The following is a 21,167-nucleotide window of genomic DNA, read 5'->3' as shown; positions in this document are numbered from 1 at the left end:
CAGCATCTGTGGCTTTTCCAACCAGCCTCTGAGGAAGTTAATAGGGGAAGGCAGATTGATTTAATGACCATACAATTCCCTTAACCGTGGCATAAATAATAAAACCTGGTTTGACTCCCTTAATTCCTTCACTTAGCAATAGAAATTCTTGTCCCAATTGTAGTTTTACGTCTAGGGCTTCCTGCACTATGCAAAGCAGAGATCGCCAAACTTAGCTGGCTGGAGGATTCTGGGAGTTGAAGTCCACAAGTCTTAAAAGTTGCCAAGTTTGAAGACCTCTGATGTAAAGCATGGAGACATCCCACCTGCTAAAGTGCTGGCACTAAAGTGTCCAAAGGTGTGTTAATTGTTGCCTGTGAGGTTTGCAAAAGCTTTTGGGTGTGCAGCTGCCAAATTGGGAGTATGTCTTGTGCAATAATATTTAAAATTTGCAGCCATATTCATTATTTGTCTACTCTTAATACTAATATTTGTTTGTTTGTTTATTTATTTATTTTGTCCAATACATAATACACATTGAAGAGAATAGATATGTAATAATATAAATAAAGAAAAGAATAGAAGAAAAGATATAAAAGTATAGGTGAACATATTTGAAAGGAAGAAAAGATAAATGAGATAAGGAGAGACAATTGGACAGGGGACGGAAGGCACACTGGTGCACTTATGCACGCCCCTTACTGACCTCTAAGGAACCTGGAGAGGTCAATCGTGGATAGTCTAAGGAAAAAATGTTTGGGGTTAGGGGTTGACACTACTGAGTCAGGGAATGAGTTCCACGCTTCGACAACTCGGTTGCTGAAGTCATATTTTTTACAGTCAAGTTTGGAAGCGGTTAATATTAAGTTTGAACCTGTTGCGTGCTCTTGTGTTGTTGCGATTGAAGCTGAAATAGTCATTGACAGGTAGAACGTTGCAGCATGTGATCTTGTGGGCAATACTTAGATCGTGTGTTTTAGGCGTCGTAGTTCTAATATATATCCTAGTCTCCCTTAATTTTAAAAATTCAGCAAAAACATGTGATACACACATGCACACATATAATAACATGCATACATATGCATAAACACACACACACATGCATTCGACAGAAAAAACATAATAACACTTCCCTGGTACAAAGCTGCATATGCTGCAACGTCCTACCGGTCAATGACTACTTCAGCTTCAACTGCAACAACACAAGAGCACACAACAGATTCAAACTTAATATTAACTGCTCCAAACTTGACTATAAAAAATATGACTTTAACAATCGAGTTGTCGAAGTGTGGAACTCATTACCGGACTCAATAGTGTCAACCCCTAACCCCCAACATTTCTCCCTTAGACTCTCCAAGACCTCTCCAGGTTCCTAAGAGGTCAGTAAGGGGCCTACATAAGTGCACTAGTGTGCCTTTCGTCCCCTGTCCAATTGTCTTTCCTTTGTCTCATATATCATATATATTTTCTTCCTTTCATATATCTTCTCTATTTTTACATATTATCTTTATATATACATTACTTCGTGTCTATTCTCTTCCATATGTATTGTGTATTGGACAAATGAATAAATAAATAAATAAAGCTGAAAAGCTTAATTCTCTGCCTTAGAGGCTGCAGGATCAAATCCCAGTAAGGGTATGGCTAGCTGATGTGAAGAAACAACCTCGAAAAAGAAAAACACAAAAACACACAAACACACGTTTTTATAGCCACCCAAGTCGTCTCGAGTCACCATGTGCCAATAGGCGGCAATATACATTTTCAAACAAACAAACAAACAAATGTAGACATAAAACAGTCAAACAAGCCCGGATTCTCTTGCTGGCGTTTCCAAGCCTCCTAAGGACCCAATTCTCTCTCCCCCCCCCCTTTGAAGTCAAAGGCCCACCAGGACCCACAGGCCAGGCCTTCCCCCCGCCTGGTCCACGTGGCCACCCAGGCGGGGAAGGGCGATGCCCAGGGCCGGCCCCGCGGGTGGGAGGGATGCTCCGAGCCCCCGCGGTTGCCTGGAAGATGCGCCCAGGGGTCCTTTTTGCCCTGGGAGGGAGGAGGGGGCTTTGCCCCCCCCCCCTGGGAGGGAAGCTACGTCCTCGGTAGGAGAGCAAGCAGGCGGGGGTCGGGGGTCCAATTTCCCCCCCTCGCCGGCCAATTTGGTCCCTTCCCTGGATGGCTCTGTTCCACCTCGTTTTCCGTGGAATTGGGATTTGGAAATGAGGAGGGGTCGCGCAAAGAGGATTTCCTTTCTTCTTCCACCCCCCCCCCCCTGTTCCCCCCCCCTTTAGCTCCGCTAAACTCTTCCGCCCTGTCCTAAGATGCCCCTGGCGACCCCTCCCTCTCCGTCCCACTTTGGCGAAGTTTTGGAAAGTTTGGTGGTGGTGGGGGTTTGCAAAGAGTCTCCTCTGTAGGTAAGCCACGCGGGAACCAGGAGGAAGAGGAGGGGGTGTAAAAGCTCCGGGGACGGGAGGGGAAAAAAGTTTGCGGGGTGGGTGGGGGGAGCGAAAGTCGTCCCCTCCTCCCTTCCACGCCCACCCACTCAGCCACGCGCGCCCCTCCCTCCCTCCGTGGATGCTGGTGTTGGCGAGCCAAGAGGCTGCGTGGGGGTTTTGTGTGTGTGTGTGGGGGGGTGAGTGGCAGCATCTCCCTGAAGCTCCAGAGGGCTCCCCACTCCCTCTCTCTCTCTCTCTCTCTCACTCTCTCTTTCTATCGTTCTATCTTTCTCTCTTTCTCTCTCTCCCTCTCTCTCTCCCTCTCTCTTTCTAACCCTCTCTCTTTCTATCTCTCTCTCTTTCTCTTTCTATCTCTCTCTCTCTCTCTCTCTCTCACTCTCTCTTTCTATCGTTCTCTCTTTCTCTTTCTCTCTTTCTCTTTCTCTCTTTCTCTTTCTCTCTTTCTCTTTCTCTCTTTCTCTCTCTCTCCCTCTCTCTTTCTAACCCTCTCTCTTTCTATCTCTCTCTCTCTTTCTCTTTCTATCTTTCTCTCTCTTCCTCTTTCTCTCTCGCTCTCTCTTTCTATCTTTCTCTCTCTTCCTCTCTTTCTCTCTCTTCCTCTTTCTATCCCTCTTTCTCTCTCTTTCTTTCACTTTCTATCTTTCTCTTTCTTCCTCTCTTTCTCTCTCTTCCTCTCTCTTTCTATCCCTCTTTCTCTCTCTCTCTTTCACTTCCTCTCTTTCTCTCTCTTCCTCTCTCTTCCTCTCTCTTTCTATCTTTCTCTCTCTCCCTCTCTCTCTCCCTCTTTTTCTCTCTGTGTGTCTCTTCCTTTCTTTCTGTCTGCCTGTCTCTCTCTCTCGCTCTCCATCTCCATCTCCCCCCATCTCTACCCTCACCCCCGGGGCTGGCCCACTTCCCAGGGTTTTGACTGCTGCTCAAACCCTCCAGCTTGGAGAAAGGGGGCTGAGCTCCGGCTCTCTTTGAACCCGCCTCCGCCAGATCTCATTTCCCTAAACGGAAAAAAAAAGGAAAGAAAGAAAGAAAAAGAGGAAGAGGGGGAAGAGAGAGAGAGAAAGAAAGAAGGAAAGAAAGAAAGAAGGAGAGAAAGGCAGAAAAGAAAGGAGGGATTGAGGGGGGAACCTCTCCATCTCTTTCCATTTCTCTCCCCCCTCCTCCTCCTCCTCTTCCTCCCCCTCCCCTTTCCCACTCTTGTTTCCTCTCTTCCCCCCCTCCCTCCTCTCCCGTTTCCAGTTCCGTGGAGCATTTGCCCGGGACCTGCCAGCATGTCCGCATTTAAAGGGGCTCTACTATTCCTTCCCTTCCTGGCTCTGGTCCTGGGACAAGCCGTGGATTTTACCGATTACACCGATGTGCTGGAAGAGGAAGAAGAGGAGGCAATTGAGTATAAGGACCCCTGCAAAGCTGGTAAGCTCGGGAGAGAAAAGTCGGGCGCGGGGGGGGACACAACAGTGTGTTTGTGTGTGTGAGAGAGAGCGCGCACTGCCCGCACTGCCGTTACTTCTCTTGCGGCCACCTCCTTGTGCAATTGTGTCTGTGTGTGTTTGTTTTTTATGACTGGGGGGGTGGGCAAAAAGGGAACGGGTGCTCCGGTGCTCTTTTGTGTGTCTAGCGCAGTGTTTCCCAACCTTGGCAACTTGAAGATATTTGGACTTCAACTCCCAGAATTCCCCAGCCAGCAAATGCTGGCTGGGGAATTCTGGGAGTTGGAGTCCAAATATCTTCAAGTTGCCAAGGTTGGGAAACACTGCTCTGGCGGCTGCTCTGAAAGGGCAGCGGGGTCTGTTTGAACCCGGGTCATCACACTGCCTGGTTGGCAAAGTAGCCCGCAGACAAAAGAAAAGAGGAGTGTTTCTCTCCTTTGCAGAAACCCCAGTAAAGGAACTCTTTTAAAAGTTGGGATGGGGAATGTTTGACTTCACAAACTCCAGCGCTTTTAAGGAGTTGTGTTCCCTGTTGATCCTGGCAGTTGTCAAGAAGTTGTGTGGTTTGCAACCCCACTCCCCTCCGTGCCACGATTGTGATTGTTTCTCCGACTGCTTCTTTGAAACCTACCGTCCTGAAAAGTTTGTGTGTGTGTGTGTGTGTGTTTGAGACTTTTTGTGCCTTGGCTGTGGAATGAGGCCTCCTCTATTTGTGCAAGTCTTCTAAGAGGGAATGTTTATAGTTGGACGGAGGGATGCTGTAAAAGGAACGTAAAGGGAAGAAGACACTGCCAAGATCCGTCTTTCAGTTGTGTGTCTGTTTGCGAAGGTTTATGGGATGGAATTCTCCATTTATTTCCTCTTTCCCAGCCCTATTATTTTACAGGGCAGAGTGGTAGCTGTCAAAAAAAACCCCAAGGGTTCCTTAATTTCAGAAGGATTTCCAAAGACCATCTAATCTGTAATTGCCCATGGAGTAAAACTGTAACATTTAAATCTTCAGTCACCATGTGCATGCTTTGCAAAATATATTGCTGGAAAAAAAATAAAGGGAACACTCAAAGAACACATCCTAGATCTGAATGAATGACATATGGTTCTGGGTCCTATTCTTTTTAACATGTTTGTGAGTGACATAGGTGAAGGTTTGCCTATTTGCCGATGACTCTAAAGTGTGCAATAGGGTTGATATTCCTGGAGGCATCTGTAATATGGTAAATGATTTAGCTTTACTAGATAAATGGTCAAAGCAATGGAAACTGCAGTTTAATGTTTCCAAGTGTAAAATAATGCACTTGGGGAAAAGGAATCCTCAATCTGAGTACTGTATTGTATTGGCAGTTCTGTGTTAGCAAAAACTTCAGAAGAGAAGGATTTAGGGGTAGTGATTTCTGACAGTCTCAAAATGGGTGAGCAGTGTGGTCGGGCGGTAGGAAAAGCAAGTAGGATGCTTGGCTGCATAGCTAGAGGTATAACAAGCAGGAAGAGGGAGATTGTGATCCCCTTATATAGAGCGCTGGTGAGACCACATTTGGAATACTGTGTTCAGTTCTGGAGACCTCACCTACAAAAAGATATTGACAAAATTGAACGGGTCCAAAGATGGGCTGCAAGAATGGTGGAAGGTATTAAGCATAAAACGTATCAGGAAAGACTTCATGAACTCAATCTGTATAGTCTGGAGGACAGAAGGAAAAGGGGGGATATGATGGAAACATTTAAATATGTCAAAGGGTTAAATAAGGTCCAGGAGGGAAGTGTTTTTAATAGGAAAGTGAACACAAGAACAAGGGGACACAATCTGAAGTTAGTTGGGGGAAAGATCAAAAGCAACATGAGAAAATATTATTTGACTGAAAGAGTAGTAGATGCTCGGAACAAACTTCCAGCAGACGTGGTTGGTCAATCCACAGTCACTGAATTTAAACATGCCTGGGATAAGCATAGATCCATCCTAAGATAAAATACCACAAAATAGTATAAGGGCAGACTAGATGGACCATGAGGTCTTTTTCTGCCGTCAATCTTCTATGTTTCTATATTCTCATTGAATATTTAAAAGTTGAATGTGTGGACAGCATGTGAAATTGATTGTCAATCCATGTTGCTTCCTAAGTGGACTGTTTGATTTCACAGAAATTTGATTTACTTGGAGTTGTAGTCTGTTGTTTAAGTGTTCCCTTTATTTCCCTTTGAGGAGTATTTATCTAAATCAGTGTTTCCCAACCATGGCAACTTGAAGATATCTGGACTTCAATTACCAGAATTCCCCAGCCAGCATTCGCTGGTTGGGGAATTCTGGAAGTTGAAGTCCAAATATCTTCAAGTTGCCAAGGTTGGGAAACACTGATCTAAATGGGCTATTTTCCTTATTCTTTGTCCCTGTAAATGTAGTGTGTCTCATGCTGCCACTCCAAACCTCAGAAAGAGGGTTGTTACAACTGCCCTAATCAGATATCTCTGCACTAATGTTCATTGGACCCGTGACTCATAATTGCAACATCTCGCAGTGTGTCAGGCTGATGCCAAAGTTTATGGAGCGATTTTATAATGAAATCTTTCGTGGGTCTATCTAGATCTTCTTCACTGATCTCAAGAGGAGTCCTTGAAATTGGTGGCATGTTTAATCCTGCCAATCAGCGGTAGAGCCTCAATGACTTTTGACAGGACCATCTTGGCAGCTGATGTACTAAGAACGTGATGGTGAACCTATGGCATGGGTGCCACAGGTGGCACACGGAGCCATATCTGCTGGCACACCAATTTATTTATTTATTTATCTGTCTGTCTGTCTGTTTGTCTATCTATCTATCTATCTATCTATCTATCTATCTATCATCTATCTATACTATCAATCAATCTATCTATCTATCTATCTATCTATCTATCTATCTATCTATCTATCTATCAATCATCTATACTATCTATCTATCTATCATCTATCTATACTATCTATCTATCTATCTATCATCTATCTATCTATCTATCATCTATCTATACTATCTATCTATCTATCTATCTATCTAATCTATCCATCCATCCATCCATCCATCCATCCATCCATCCATCTATCTATCTATCTATCTATCTATCTATCTATTTATTGGATTTGTATGCTGCCCCTCTCCGAAGACTCGGGGTGGCTAACAGCAATACCAAAATAGCATACAATAATAATTCAATACTAAAAACAATTAAAAACCCATTATTATAAAAACCAAGCATACATATAGACATACCATGCATAAAATTGTAAGGTCCTAGGGGAAAGAGTATCTCAATTCCCCCATGCCTGATGGCAGAGGTGGGTTTTAAGTAGCTTACGAAAGGCAAGGAGGGTGGGGGTAATTCTAATCTCTGGGGGGAGTTGGTTCCAGAGGGCCGGGGCCGCCACAGAGAAGGCTCTTCCCCTGGGTCCCACCAAGCGGCATTGTTTGGTTGTTGTTGCCCTAGCTCAGTTTCAACGTGCATGTGTGTGCCAGCCAGCTGATTTTTGGCTCACAGATGCTCTAAAGGGCATTTTTGGCTTCCAGAGAGCCTCCAGGGGGATGGGGGAGGACGTTTTTACCCTCTTCCAGCTCCAGGGAAGTCTTTGGAGCCTGGGGAGGGCAAAACATGACCCTATTGGGCCCACCAGAAGTTGGGAAACAATAATTAATAATAATGATAATAATTTATTAGATTTGTATGCCACCCCTCTCTGAAGACTCGGGGCGGCTCACAACAATAATAAAACAATGTTACAGTGGAACAAATCTAATATTAAAAGAGAAAAAGACATATAAAACCCCATCATTTAAAACCAAACAACACATACATACCAAACATAAAGTATAAAAGCCTGGGGAAGGTGTCTCAGTTCCCCCATGCCTGGCGGTATAGGTGGGTCTTGAGTAGCTTACGAAAGACAAGGAGGGTGGGGGCAGTTCCAATCTCTGGGGGGAGTTGATTCCAGAGGGCTGGGGCCACCACAGAGAAGGCTCTTCCCCTGGGGCCCACCAAATGACATTGTTTGGTCAACGGGACCCAGAGAAGGCCAACTCTGTGGGACCTTATCGGTTGCTGGGATTCGTGCGGTAGCAGGCAGTTCCGGAGGTATTCTGGTCCAGTGCCATGTAGGGCTTTAAAGGTCATAACCAACACTTTGAATTGTGACCGGAAACTGATCAGCAACCAGTGCAGGCCACGGAGTTTTGTAGAAACGTGGGCGAATCTGGGAAGCCCCACGATGGCTCTCGCGGCCGCATTCTGCACGATCTGAAGTTTCCAAACACTTTTCAAAGGTAGCCCCATGTAGAGAGCATTGCAGTAGTCGAACCTCGAGGTGATGAGGGCATGAGCGACTGTGAGCAATGACTCCCTGTCCAAATAGGGCCGCAACTGATGCACCAGGCGAACCTGGGCAAACGCCCTCCTCGCTACAGCCGAAATATGATGTTCCAATGTTAGCTGTGGATCGAGGAGGATGCCCAAGTTGCGAACCCTCTCTGAGGGGGGTCAATAATTCCCCCCACCTCCAGGGTGATGGACGGACAGATGGAATTGTCCTTGGGAGGCAAGACCCACAGACGCTTTCTGAAAATCTGACATGGTTGAACAGGTTTGTAAGGGGAAAATAGTTCTTGAAAAGAGGCAAAGAAATCTTGAACACCTGGTTCTTATCTAGAAAAGTTCGTAAGTAGAGGTGTTCTTAGGTACAGGTATCACTGAACCCTTTTAGAAAAAGGTTATTTTCTGTATTTCATTTCTGGGCTGAACTGAAGCACATAATATGTTGCCTGCAGGCCACATGAATTCCTAGTCATATTTTGTCGGCTACTCCCATCTATGCAGATTGCATGAGATTGCCGTCTGAGAATTTAGAACAATTTATGTGTCATGCAATCTTCAGTTAGAACTTAATCTTTAATAACAACCTCTCTGGGGTTTTATCTGCTATGAAAAAATTTATAGCCCCAGTACTTGAAAACAATACGGTTTGTTTGTTTCTAGGTGTGAAAATCATTTAAGAGTGTTGTATGGAATGGGGCTTCCAACTCCATTCTTTTTGTTTGTTTGTTTGTTTGTTTGTTTGTTTGTTTGTTCGTTCGTTCGTTCGTTCGTTCGTTCGTTCGTTCGTTCGTTCGTTCATTCATTCATTCATTCGTTCATTCATTCAATTTTTTTAATACCACCCTTCTCCTTAGACTCAGAATGGCTTACAATATGTTAGCAAGTATGGGTGAAAATAAAAATATAATAATAATAATAATAATAATAATAATAATAATAATAATAATAAAAAAGATGATCCACTGGAACTTGTGCCGGAACTACCATTTACCAGTGGCAAAGAACTGGTGGGATCATAAGCCCGAAAAAGTGGTTGAAAATGAGCAAGCAAAACTACTGTGGGACTTCCGACTTCAGACTGACCGAATTCTGAAGCATAACACACCAGACATTGTGATCGTGGAGAAAAAGAAAGTATGGATCATCGACATCGCAATCCCAGGAGACAGCAGAATTGAGGAGAAGCAGCTAGAGAAATTAGTGAAATACGAAGATCTAAAAATCGAGCTGCAACGACTCTGGCATAAGCCAATGAAAGTGGTCCCAGTGGTACTTGGCACGCTGGGCGCAGTACCAAAGGATCTCAGTGGACATTTGAAAACCATCGGAATTGACCAAATCTCCACCTGTCAATTGCAAAAGGCCACTTTACTGGGATCGGCAAACATAATTTGCCGCTACATCACGCAGTCCTAGGTGCTTGGGAAGCGCCCGACTGGTGATGAAATACGAAATCCAGCATAGTGATCTCGTTTGCTGTGTTGTACTGACGTAATAATAATAATAATTATAATTATAATTATTATTATTATTATTATTATTATTTTAAAAAAACATATGAAGAACAGTGGCAGGAACTGGGTATGTCTAGTTTAATGAAAAGAAGGACCAGGGGAGACATGATAGCAGTCTTCCAAGATCACAGGGGTTGCCACAAAGAAGAAGGAGTCAACCTATTCTCCAAAGCACTTGAGTGTAGAACAAGAAGCAATGGGTGGAAACTAAACAAGGAGAGAAGTAACTTAGAATTAAGGAGAAAATTACTGACAGAACAATTAATCAGTGAAACCGCTTGCCTCCAGAAGTTATGAATGCTCCAATACTGGAAGTTTTTAAGAAGATGCTGGATAACCATAGGGGTTCCTGCCTACACTAGGGGCTGGACTAGAAGACCTCCAAGGTCCCCTCAAATTCTGTTATTCTGTTAACTTTAATCAGCCAAGCCACTGTTGTTGTTTCTAACACTTCACAATCGTGTAGGCTTTCTAAAAACAGCACACAGTAATAGTTTACACAAATGTCAGTGAAATATTAGCAGGTTTTATGGAAATAAGTTGGGGTGCTGGAGTGATAATTTTTTAAAAAAAAATATTCCAGCAATGTCCAGATTGGACATTGGATGAAAATGTTAATGCGTCCAAAGATGTGAATTTAAATGAAACAGGATTTCTTATTCCCTATAGTGACAAACAATAGCTTATCAAAAAGCATTCAGAAATCCTCATTTGTGTAGTTCATTAATATCCTGATTTATGGCTCCCTATAGTCAGTCAGAGAGTTGCTGTCCATTTACATACAAATGAGTTCACATATGCAGATTTGACAGTTATTCAAAGCATTCCTCTGGGAAGTGCAATTTCCCTCTGTCATAATATTCTGGGAAAATTCAGAGGAGACTTTTGAGTGTTCTAAATTATACAAATACAAAAGCATTTAAGACAGATTTATTCCTGCTCAAACTACTTGACCCATGCTTATAGACCAATTCCCTGGGGCTTGCTAGGGAATTCTGTGATTTGAAATCCAATTTTTATTTATTTTTTATTTATTAGTAATATTTATATGCCACCCAATTCCAAATGGATTCTGGGCAGCTTACAATCATAAAACAGGAAAGACTTAATGAACTTATCAGGAAAGACTTCATGAACTCAATCTGTATAGTCTGGAGGACAGAAGGGAAAGGGGGGGGACATGATCGAAACATTTAAATATGTCAAAGGGTTAAATAAGGTTCAGGAGGGAAGTGTTTTTAATAGGAAAGTGAACACAAGAACAAGGGGGCACAATCTGAGGTTAGTTGGGAGAAAGATCAGAAGCAACATGAGAAAATATTGTTTTACTGAAAGAGTAGTAGAGGCTTGGAACAAACTTCCAGCAGACGTGGTTGGTAAATCCACAGTAACTGAATTTAAACATGCCTGGGATAAACATAGATCCATCCTAAGATAAAATACAGGAAATAGTATAAGGGCAGACTAGATGGACCATGAGGTCTTTTTCTGCCATCAATATACATTGTTCCCTCGATTTTCGCGGGGGATGCATTCCGAGACTGCCCGCGAAAGTCGAATTTCCGCGAAGTAGAGATGCGGAAGTAAATACACTATTTTTGGCTATGAACAGTATCACAAGCCTTCCCTTAACACTTTAAGCCCCTAAAGTGCAATTTTCCATTCCCTTAGCAACCATTTAGATTATTACTCACCATGTTTATTTATTAAAGTTTATTAAAAAAATATTTATTAAAGGCAGATGAAAGTTTGGCGATGACATATGATGTCATCGGGCGGGAAAAACCGTGGTATAGGCAAAAAACCCACGAAGTATTTTTTAATTAATATTTTTGAAAAACCGTGGTATAGACTTTTCGCGAAGTTTGAACCCGCGAAAATCGAGGGAACACTGTACTGTATTATACATTATACTGTAACAGTATAAGAATATAGATTACAATCATAACAAGAATAAAAAACAATATAAAAATACGTTTGAGACCCCATAAAAAGAAAAAAACATACATACTCTCAGTCATTCATGGCCAAACCAAGGTGACAACGTAACGGCCCCAGTTAAGACCTGCCGGAAAAGCCAGGTCTTAACAGCTTTCCAGAAGGCTGCTAGGGCAGGGATAATGTGCATCTCCACCAGCAGTTGGTTCCATAACATTGGAGTCAGCACAGAGAAGGCCCTTTCCCACGGCCCCGCCAACTGGCATTGTTTGGTGGACGGGACCTGGAGAAGGCCAACTCTGTGGACCCTTATTGGTTGGAGGGAGAAGGCGGTTCCACAAATGGTCTGCTCCTGAGCCAGGTAGGATTTTAAAGGTAATAATCCACACCTTGAATTGCATCCGGAGACCTACTGGTGTTGTGGTTAGTTCTGGCCCAGTTCCTGCCCCATGGACTGTGGATGTGGGGGAGACATCCAAATGCCGCAGGCCTGTTTTGCTCCCGGTGGAATCTGCTGATGAAGGCTCCTCTGACCAAGAAGACCTGAGTGACAGGGAGGAGGAGAGTGTGGCAGAAAGCTCAGGAGATCAATTCTTTAGCTCCTCCTTGGATTCGGAACAAGAGTTAATGCTACAGCCACGCATGCAGAGAGCGATGCATTGGCAGCAAAAACTAAAAGATTATTATCAAAGAAAATGAGGCCACCTGTGGTTGGGTGGGGCTGTGGTCATTAGTGAGGCTGCTATAATTAGCAGCCTGTGGGTTTGGCCATTGTGGAGGATTATCTGATCCTTGTGTTTCGTGCCTGCCTTGCTGACTTCGACCTTTGTGTGCTGATTTTTCCCCGCTTTGAAACTAAACCAGAGCAAAGTGTGTTTCACTTTGTGAAAGAAGAAGGACTGTGAATTGCCTCACAGCTGCAAGCTAAGTATCTCAGAACTGATAAGGGACTTGTACAAATTACCAGTTTGTTTGGAGACGAGGGCTCTTTGCTATACAAAAAGAGGGCTTCGTTTATTTGAATTTTCGGTGTAATTGTTTTGAATTTTCAAACGTGTGTGTGTCTAAAATTTGTATCTGTGAATTTTCGGGAGGATTCTACCAGAGAGCTCGACAGAACAACTGGTACCAAATGCAGCTCACGGAGAGTTGGAGTAACATGGGTGTACGGCTGCACTTTGAACCAGGAGAAGTTATCGAATGCTTTTCAAGATAGCCCCATGTACAGGGCATTGCAGTTTAAAGCAGAGGTGGACTGCTGGAGTTTCTCGGGTGGTTCAGGAGAACCTTTAGCTAAAATTCTGTGCAGTTCGGAGAACTCCTAAATGGGTCATTCTTTGTCAGGTGTCCCCACTCGACCACCTTCAATTTCAATGAAACTTTGCAAATATATTCCTTATGGCATAAAACGGAGGTGTGCACAATTTTAGGATATGGACCTGGTTTAAAGTGGCTAAGGTTGAGAAAACCTCTTTAGACAACCAGGCCATCGGAATGAATTATTTTTTCTCGTCCTTGAGTACATATTTGCTGAAGTGTCTGGATTCCAATCCGGTGAGAAGAAATTATTAGCAGTGCTGGAATATTTATGCCATGTTATCATAGGTAATGAAAAAGATACTCGCCTTTCTTTTTAAAATAAAACAATAACAGAGTTGAAAGGGACCTTGGAGGTCCTCTAGTCCAACCCCCTGCTCGGATAGGAAACTCTATAACATTTCAGACAAATGGTTGTCCAATCTCTTCTTTAAAATCTCCAATAATGGAGCGTTCACAACTTCTGGAGGCAAGTTGTTCCACTGGTTAATGGCTCTGTCAGGAAATTTCTCATTAGTTCTAAGTTGCTTCTTTTCTGCATTAGTTTTCATCCATTGCTTCTTGCTCTAACCTCATAGGTTGACTCCCTCTTCTTTGTGGCAACCCCTGAGATATTGAAACACTACTACCGTGTCACTCAAAGTCCTTCTTTTCATTAAGTGTATATATTTATATATTATATATTTATATATTTATTCGATTTGTATGTCGCCCCTCTCTGTAGACTCGGGGCGGCTCATAGCAATAATAAGAACAGTATACGGTAACTATCCAGTAACTAAAAAACTAAATAATTTTTTTTAAAAAAAAACTTATTTAAAATAAAACATACCATGCATAAAATATATAGGACGGGGGAGATGTCTCAATTCCCCCATGCCTGATGGAAAAGGTGGGTCTTAAGAAGTTTACAAAAGGCAAGGAGGGTGGGTGCAATCCTCATCTCCGGGGGGAGCTGTTTCCAAAGGGTCGGGGCCACCACAGAGAAGGCTCTTCCCCTGGGTCCCGCCAGCCGACATTGTTTAGTCGACGAGACCCGGAGAAGGCCAGCTCTGTGGGACCTAACTGGTTGCTGGGATTCGTGCAGCAGAAGGCGGTCCTTCTTTTCATTAAACTAAGTGTACCCAATTCCAACAACTGTTCTTCATATGTTCTAGCCTCCAGTCCCCTAATCATCTTTGTTGCTCTTCTCTGCACTTTTTCTAGAGTCTCAACATCCTTTTTGCATCGTGGGGACCAATATAATATGCAGTATTCCAAGTGTGGCCTTACTAAGGCTTTATAATGTGGTATTAACATTCCACGTGATCTTGATTCTCTCCTTCTGTTAAATGCAGCCTAGAACTGTGTTGGCTTTTTTGGCAGCTGCTGCACACGGCTCCTATTTAAATGGTTGTCCACTAGGATTCCAAGATCCCTCTCACAGTTACTATTGTTAAGCAAGGTACCACCTATATTGTACCTGTGCATTTTATTTGTCTTGCCTAAATGGAGAATCTTACTTTTTTATTTATCTATCTATCTATCTATCTATCTATCTATCTATCTATCTATCTATCTATCTATCTATCTATCAAATTTGTATGCCGCCCCTCTCCATAGAGTCCGGGCAGCTAACAACAGTAATAAAACAATATAAACAAATCTAATATTTAAGTTAATTTAAAAAGAAACCCCCAATTTAAGAAACCAATCATACATATAGACATACCATGCATAATTTTTTTCTAAGCCTAGGGGGAAGGGAATATCTTAATTCCCCCATGCCTGATGACAGAGGTGGGTTTTAAGGAGCTTGCGAAAGGCAAGGAGGGTGGGGGCAACTCTGATATCTGGGGGGAGTTGGTTCCAGAGGGCCGGGGCTGCCACAGAGAAGGCTCTTCCCCTGGGTCCCGCCAAACAGCATTGTTTAGTCGACGGGACCCGGAGAAGGCCCACTCTGTGGGACCTAACTGGTCACTGGGATTCGTGCAGCAGAAAGCGGTCCCGGGGGTATTCTGGTCCCTACATCTCTATGTAGCTTTAGCCTGCTGAAGAATAATTGATTATCTCCTGTATTCTTGTTCTGATCAAATTGGCTTCCCCAGACATGCAAAGATATTCATGACAGTTCTCTGAATTTCCAGAAAGCACAAAAAGGGATGACTCCTCACATTTGGAGCTAAATAAGATTATCAGATAAGCTCAGTACGGAGCATTCTCCCCTTATTGAATTACTAGCTGTTCAAATCTAGAATGAAGGCGGGGGGGGGGATTTTCCCAGAAGCAAGTCTTAATTATCTCTGCCAGATAATTATCTATTTGATTGGCACCTGATAAACGAGGGGGATGGGTGGGAAAGGAGATGGCAATTTGCACAGTGCTTTCTGCAGGACAAATGGGTAACAAGTCCAGCCTGCAGCAATTGTTGATCTGCGGGATGACAAGTAGGATGCCATCTTCTCTGGTCAGCAAAGGAGAGTTGAGGAGAGGAAGGAAGTTGAGATAATTGAGCTGGTTATCAGTCAGGATGATCTTTGGGTGCCTCCTCTGCTTGGCCATGTCTCTGTTTGGTCCCCAGGCTTCTGCCCCCCAGCTATTTGAGTGCTGCCTTTCCCCCTTGTTTTGTCTTGTCTGTTTGTCTGTCTGTCTGTCTGTCTGCCTACCTACCTACCTACCTACCTATCTATCATCTATTTATCTATTTATCTACCTACATATCTTTCTACCTACCTACCTACCTATCTATCTATCTATCTATCTATCTATCAATCTATCATCTATTTACCTATCTAGCTACCCACCTATCTACCTAACTATCTACCTATCTATCTATCTATCTATCTATCTATCTATCTATCTATCTATCATCTATTTACCTATCTAGCTACCCACCAATCTACCTATCTACCTATCTATCTATCTATCTACCTACCTACCTACCTACCTACCTATCTATCTATCTATCTATCTATCTATCATCTATTTACCTATCTAGCTACCTACCTACCTACCTATCTATCATCTACCTACCTACCTATCTATTTATCTACCTACCTACCTACCTATCTATCATCTATTTACCTATCTAGCTACCTACCTATCTATCTATCTATCTATCATCTATTTATCTATCTACCTACCTATCTACCTACCTACCTATCTATCTATCATCTACCTACCTACTACCTACCTGCCTGCCTGCCTACCTACCTACCTACCTACCCACTCACCCACCCACCCATTTATCTATCTATCTATCTATCTATCTATCTATCTATCTATCTATCTATCTATCTATCTATTTGATTTCTATGCCACCCCTCTCCAAGGATTCAGGACGGCTTGCAAAATTTTTGTTGTCAGACTAACTAACATTTGAACAGAACTGGTGGCAAAAAAATGAAGGAAAATCCCGGTGTATCCTGCCACGAGAGAAAAAGTGGAATATAAATCCAGCAAATAAATACACAAACTTTATATGGACATCATGATTAAAATCAATAATCTTTAGGTAAATTTACATGCTATTTATTTATATTCCGTGCTATTTTACCTATCTGGCTCAATTGATAGAGATTTTTGATCACGTGCCATGTACATCTTGCCTAATTTGATGAAACTATCATTTTAAATATTTCGGGTATTTTAGTTGGCTTCAACAATTCAGCTACATGGTAAGCAATAGTCTGTCCTGATATAAAATGTGAGTTAAATACAAAAATTGCCCTCACCTTGACCTCTCGCCGAACAAAATGGTAGTGGATGAAATCTTTTTATTTTCATTTGATTTATGCTGGGTTGAAGACCAAGGAGTGGTCACCAACTCCCTTAATAGCTGCTTCCACTCCAATATCTGTTCTTAGTTTTCCAAGCATTCAGCTGCACTTTAAGATCATTACCGCATGTCTTGAATTTGGGAATGCCAGAGAACCACTCTTGACGTAGCTTTAAATTAGGACCACATGGAATAGTATTGTTCTGTCTGGGTCACTCCAGAAGCCAATACCAACCCAAAAAGAGAAGCCAGACACACTGGTAAAAGGCAAAGGCAGTTTATATAATTCAAGGAAAACACAGGTAACAGAAAATGTCCTGACAAACAGGAAAAACGCTGGAACTTCAAATATATACATGAAGGGAATAGTCCATGAAGCAATACCAGCTTCTTGCTGCCAAGACGAAACTGTAGATAGCAAACAGACGCCTCCCACAAGTCTTCCAGACTGCGAGGCCACAAGCCAAGATCAGAGACGCTGAGAATCAAAACAGGTCACCGCAGCTCCAATTGATAACACTCCACATGGCTTCAAGGCCTTGCCTGCCTTTTAAACCCTGCTGATGAGGACCACACCCAAACTCAGCTGTTTCTAATTCAAGGGTGAAAATATTTCTTTAACTGCTCCTTTCGTTGCTCTGAACGTCTCTGTCCCATGTCAATGACAGCTTGTGCGTCATCAACAAAGGACTCCAAGCTACTGGCTGGGGAGAGCCCCCCCGCCCGGGGCTCTCATGCTGTTCTCCTTCATCCCATTCCTGACTCTCCTCTCCCCCGTCCGACTGTTCAGCCCCCTCCTCTGCGCTGACATCCTCCTCCGGGCATGGAGCCAGCAGAGACACAGCTGGTCCCTGAGCAGCCTCAGGCTGAATCACAACAAGTATTGGGTCCCGCCAGCCGACATTGTTTAGTCGACGAGACCCAGAGAAGGCCAGCTCTGTGGGACCTAACTGGTTGCTGGGATTCGTGCAGCAGAAGGCGGTCCTTCTTTTCATTAAACTAAGTGTACCCAATTCCAACAACTGTTCTTCATATGTTCTAGCCTCCAGTCCCCTAATCATCTTTGTTGCTCTTCTCTGCACTTTTTCTAGAGTCTCAACATCCTTTTTGCATCGTGGGGACCAATATAATATGCAGTATTCCAAGTGTGGCCTTACTAAGGCTTTATAATGTGGTATTAACACTCCACGTGATCTTGATTCTCTCCTTCTGTTAAATGCAGCCTAGAACTGTGTTGGCTTTTTTGGCAGCTGCTGCACACGGCTCCTATTTAAATGGTTGTCCACTAGGATTCCAAGATCCCTCTCACAGTTACTATTGTTAAGCAAGGTACCACCTATATTGTACCTGTGCATTTTATTTGTCTTGCCTAAATGGAGAATCTTACTTTTTTATTTATCTATCTATCTATCTATCTATCTATCTATCTATCTATCTATCTATTTGATTTCTATGCCACCCCTCTCCAAGGATTCAGGACGGCTTGCAAAATTTTTGTTGTCAGACTAACTAACATTTGAACAGAACTGGTGGCAAAAAAATGAAGGAAAATCCCGGTGTATCCTGCCACGAGAGAAAAAGTGGAATATAAATCCAGCAAATAAATACACAAACTTTATATGGACATCATGATTAAAATCAATAATCTTTAGGTAAATTTACATGCTATTTATTTATATTCCGTGCTATTTTACCTATCTGGCTCAATTGATAGAGATTTTTGATCACGTGCCATGTACATCTTGCCTAATTTGATGAAACTATCATTTTAAATATTTCGGGTATTTTAGTTGGCTTCAACAATTCAGCTACATGGTAAGCAATAGTCTGTCCTGATATAAAATGTGAGTTAAATACAAAAATTGCCCTCACCTTGACCTCTCGCCGAACAAAATGGTAGTGGATGAAATCTTTTTATTTTCATTTGATTTATGCTGGGTTGAAGACCAAGGAGAGGTCACCAACTCCCTTAATAGCTGCTTCCACTCCAATATCTGTTCTTAGTTTTCCAAGCATTCAGCTGCACTTTAAGATCATTACCGCATGTCTTGAATTTGGGAATGCCAGAGAACCACTCTTGACGTAGCTTTAAATTAGGACCACATGGAATGGTATTGTTCTGTCTGGGTCACTCCAGAAGCCAATACCAACCCAAAAAGAGAAGCCAGACACACTGGTAAAAGGCAAAGGCAGTTTATATAATTCAAGGAAAACACAGGTAACAGAAAATGTCCTGACAAACAGGAAAAACGCTGGAACTTCAAATATATACACGAAGGGAATAGTCCATGAAGCAATACCAGCTTCTTGCTGCCAAGACGAAGCTGTAGATAGCAAACAGACGCCTCCCACGAGTCTTCCAGACTGCGAGGCCACAAGCCAAGATCAGAGACGCTGAGAATCAAAACAGGTCACCGCAACTCCAATTGATAACACTCCACATGGCTTCAAGGCCTTGCCTGCCTTTTAAACCCTGCTGATGAGGACCACACCCAAACCCAGCTGTTTCTAATTCAAGGGTGAAAATATTTCTTTAACTGCTCCTTTCGTTGCTCTGAACATCTCTGTCCCATGTCAATGACAGCTTGTGCGTCATCAACTAATGACTCCAAGCTACTGGCTGGGGAGAGCCCCCCCCCCCCCCCGGGGCTCTCATGCTGTTCTCCTTCATCCCATTCCTGACTCTCCTCTCCCCCGTCCGACTGTTCAGCCCCCTCCTCTGCGCTGTCATCCTCCTCCGGGCATGGAGCCAGCAGAGACACAGCTGGTCCCTGAGCAGCCTCAGGCTGAATCACAACAAGTATTGACTAGTGTTTCCATTAGTTTAATAAGAGATCAGTTGAAGCCATATAAGCAGTCTAAGTCTATACATTTCAGAATGATGCTGTTATCCCTATCACAATTCAAAGTGTTGGTAATGACCTTTAAAGCCCTACATGGCATTGGGCCAGAATACATCCAGAACCGCCTTCTACCGCACGAATCCCAGCGGCCGATAAGGTCCCACAGAGTTGGCCTTCTTCGGGTCCCATTGACCAAACAATGTCGTTTGGTGGGGCCCAGGGGAAAAGCCTTCTCTGTGGCAGCCCCGGCCCTCTGGAATCAACTCCCCCCAGAGATTAGAACGGCTCCCACCCTCCTTGTCTTTCGCAAATTACTCAAGACCCACCTTTGTCGCCAAGCATGGGGGAGTTAGGATATTCCTTCCCCTGAGCCATTACAAGTTATGTATGGTATGTTTGTGTGTATGTTTGGTTTTTATAATAAGAGTTTTTAGTTGTTTTATTAAATTGGATTGTTACATGTTGTTTTTTATCATTGTTGTTAGCCGTCCCGAGTCTGCGGAGAGGGGCGGCATACAAATTCAATAAATAATAATAAATAATAATAATAATTACTCTAATAATACACAAGAATGTTTTTTTTTGTTGTATCTCATGTTCACCAAATTCATTTTTCTTTGTAATCCTAAAAAATAGGATTACTATATATTTTCAAAGTATAAGACGCACCTTAGTTTTTGGGCAGGAAAATAGGGAAAATAATCTACCTACCAGGTATTCATCTGGCTTGCGTCCTTAGTCTGGTCAGCTTCAGCACATTATTTTATCCCCTGGTTAGGGCTTTAAAAAAACTTTATTTGGAGAGAGTAACATTGAAAGATCTTGCAAGCCAGTAAGAACTTGGAAAATCATTAGCACCTGGAAAGAAACATTTGGAGCAAGTAGAGCAATGGAAAAAACCCTGGAAAAATGTAGGGCTTGGAAAAGGTAAGAGTTGGGAAGATCGTTAGCAGCTAGTTAGGGCTGGGGAAAAAAGCTACATTCAGAGTATAAGACTCACCCAAATTATCAGACTCTTTTAGGGAAGAAAGCTTTAAGTCGAGATACAAACCCGGGGTTTAAGATTTTTTTGCCTCTTCTTCCAAACTATTTTCACCTTACAAACCCAAGCCGCTGCCACTGGCATGCCCCGCCTCCGGAATTCTGTTGCCAGCGAAGCGCCCGTTTTTGCACTGCTGGGATTCCCCTGAGGATCCCCTCCATGGGAAACACCACCTCCGGACTTCCGTGTTTTTGCGATGCTGCAGGAGAATCCCAGCAGTGCAAAAATGGGCGCTTCGCTGGCAACGGAAGTCCGGAGGTGGGGTTTCCCAGTGAGGGGAGCCTCAGTGAAATCTCAGCATCACAAAAACACGGAAGTCCGGAGGTGGGGTTTTGAGGACTTCCGTGTTTTTGCGATGCTGCAATTTCGCTGAGGCTCCCCTCGCTGGGAAACCCCACCTCTGGACTTCCGTTGACAGCAAAGCACCAGTTTTTGTGCTGCTGGGATTCCCCTGCTGGGATTCCACTGCAGCATCACAAAAACATGGGAGTCCGGAGGTGGGGTTTCTCATGGAGGGGAACCTCAGGGGAATCCCAGCAGCGCAAAAATGGGCACTTCGGCTAGCAAAAGG

The 21,167-nt window shown here is 43.2% G+C and overlaps 1 protein-coding gene across 2 annotated transcripts in view; it reads left to right on the top strand.

The window, feature by feature from the left end:
- Nucleotides 1-1,957: 1,957 nt before the first annotated feature.
- BMP1 (bone morphogenetic protein 1) overlaps nt 1,958-21,167 on the top strand; it is a 160,218-nt gene continuing 141,008 nt past the window's right edge. The window contains exons 1-2 of one of the 2 annotated variants that reach the window (XM_070765346.1): nt 1,958-2,390; nt 3,663-3,836. In XM_070765346.1, the coding sequence (XP_070621447.1) occupies nt 3,695-3,836 (142 nt within the window). In that variant the 5' untranslated portion in view covers nt 1,958-2,390; nt 3,663-3,694. Of the gene's footprint in view, nt 2,391-2,535; nt 2,609-3,662; nt 3,837-21,167 lie in introns of those variants that run through there. The other variant, XM_070765345.1, reaches the window with a different exon arrangement.

This window comes from Erythrolamprus reginae, chromosome 12 (assembly GCF_031021105.1).
Source record: "Erythrolamprus reginae isolate rEryReg1 chromosome 12, rEryReg1.hap1, whole genome shotgun sequence".
Taxonomy (NCBI): domain Eukaryota; kingdom Metazoa; phylum Chordata; class Lepidosauria; order Squamata; family Dipsadidae; genus Erythrolamprus; species Erythrolamprus reginae.
The sequence above is the reverse complement of the archived record's forward strand: the minus strand, read 5'-3'. Positions and strand labels throughout refer to the sequence as shown.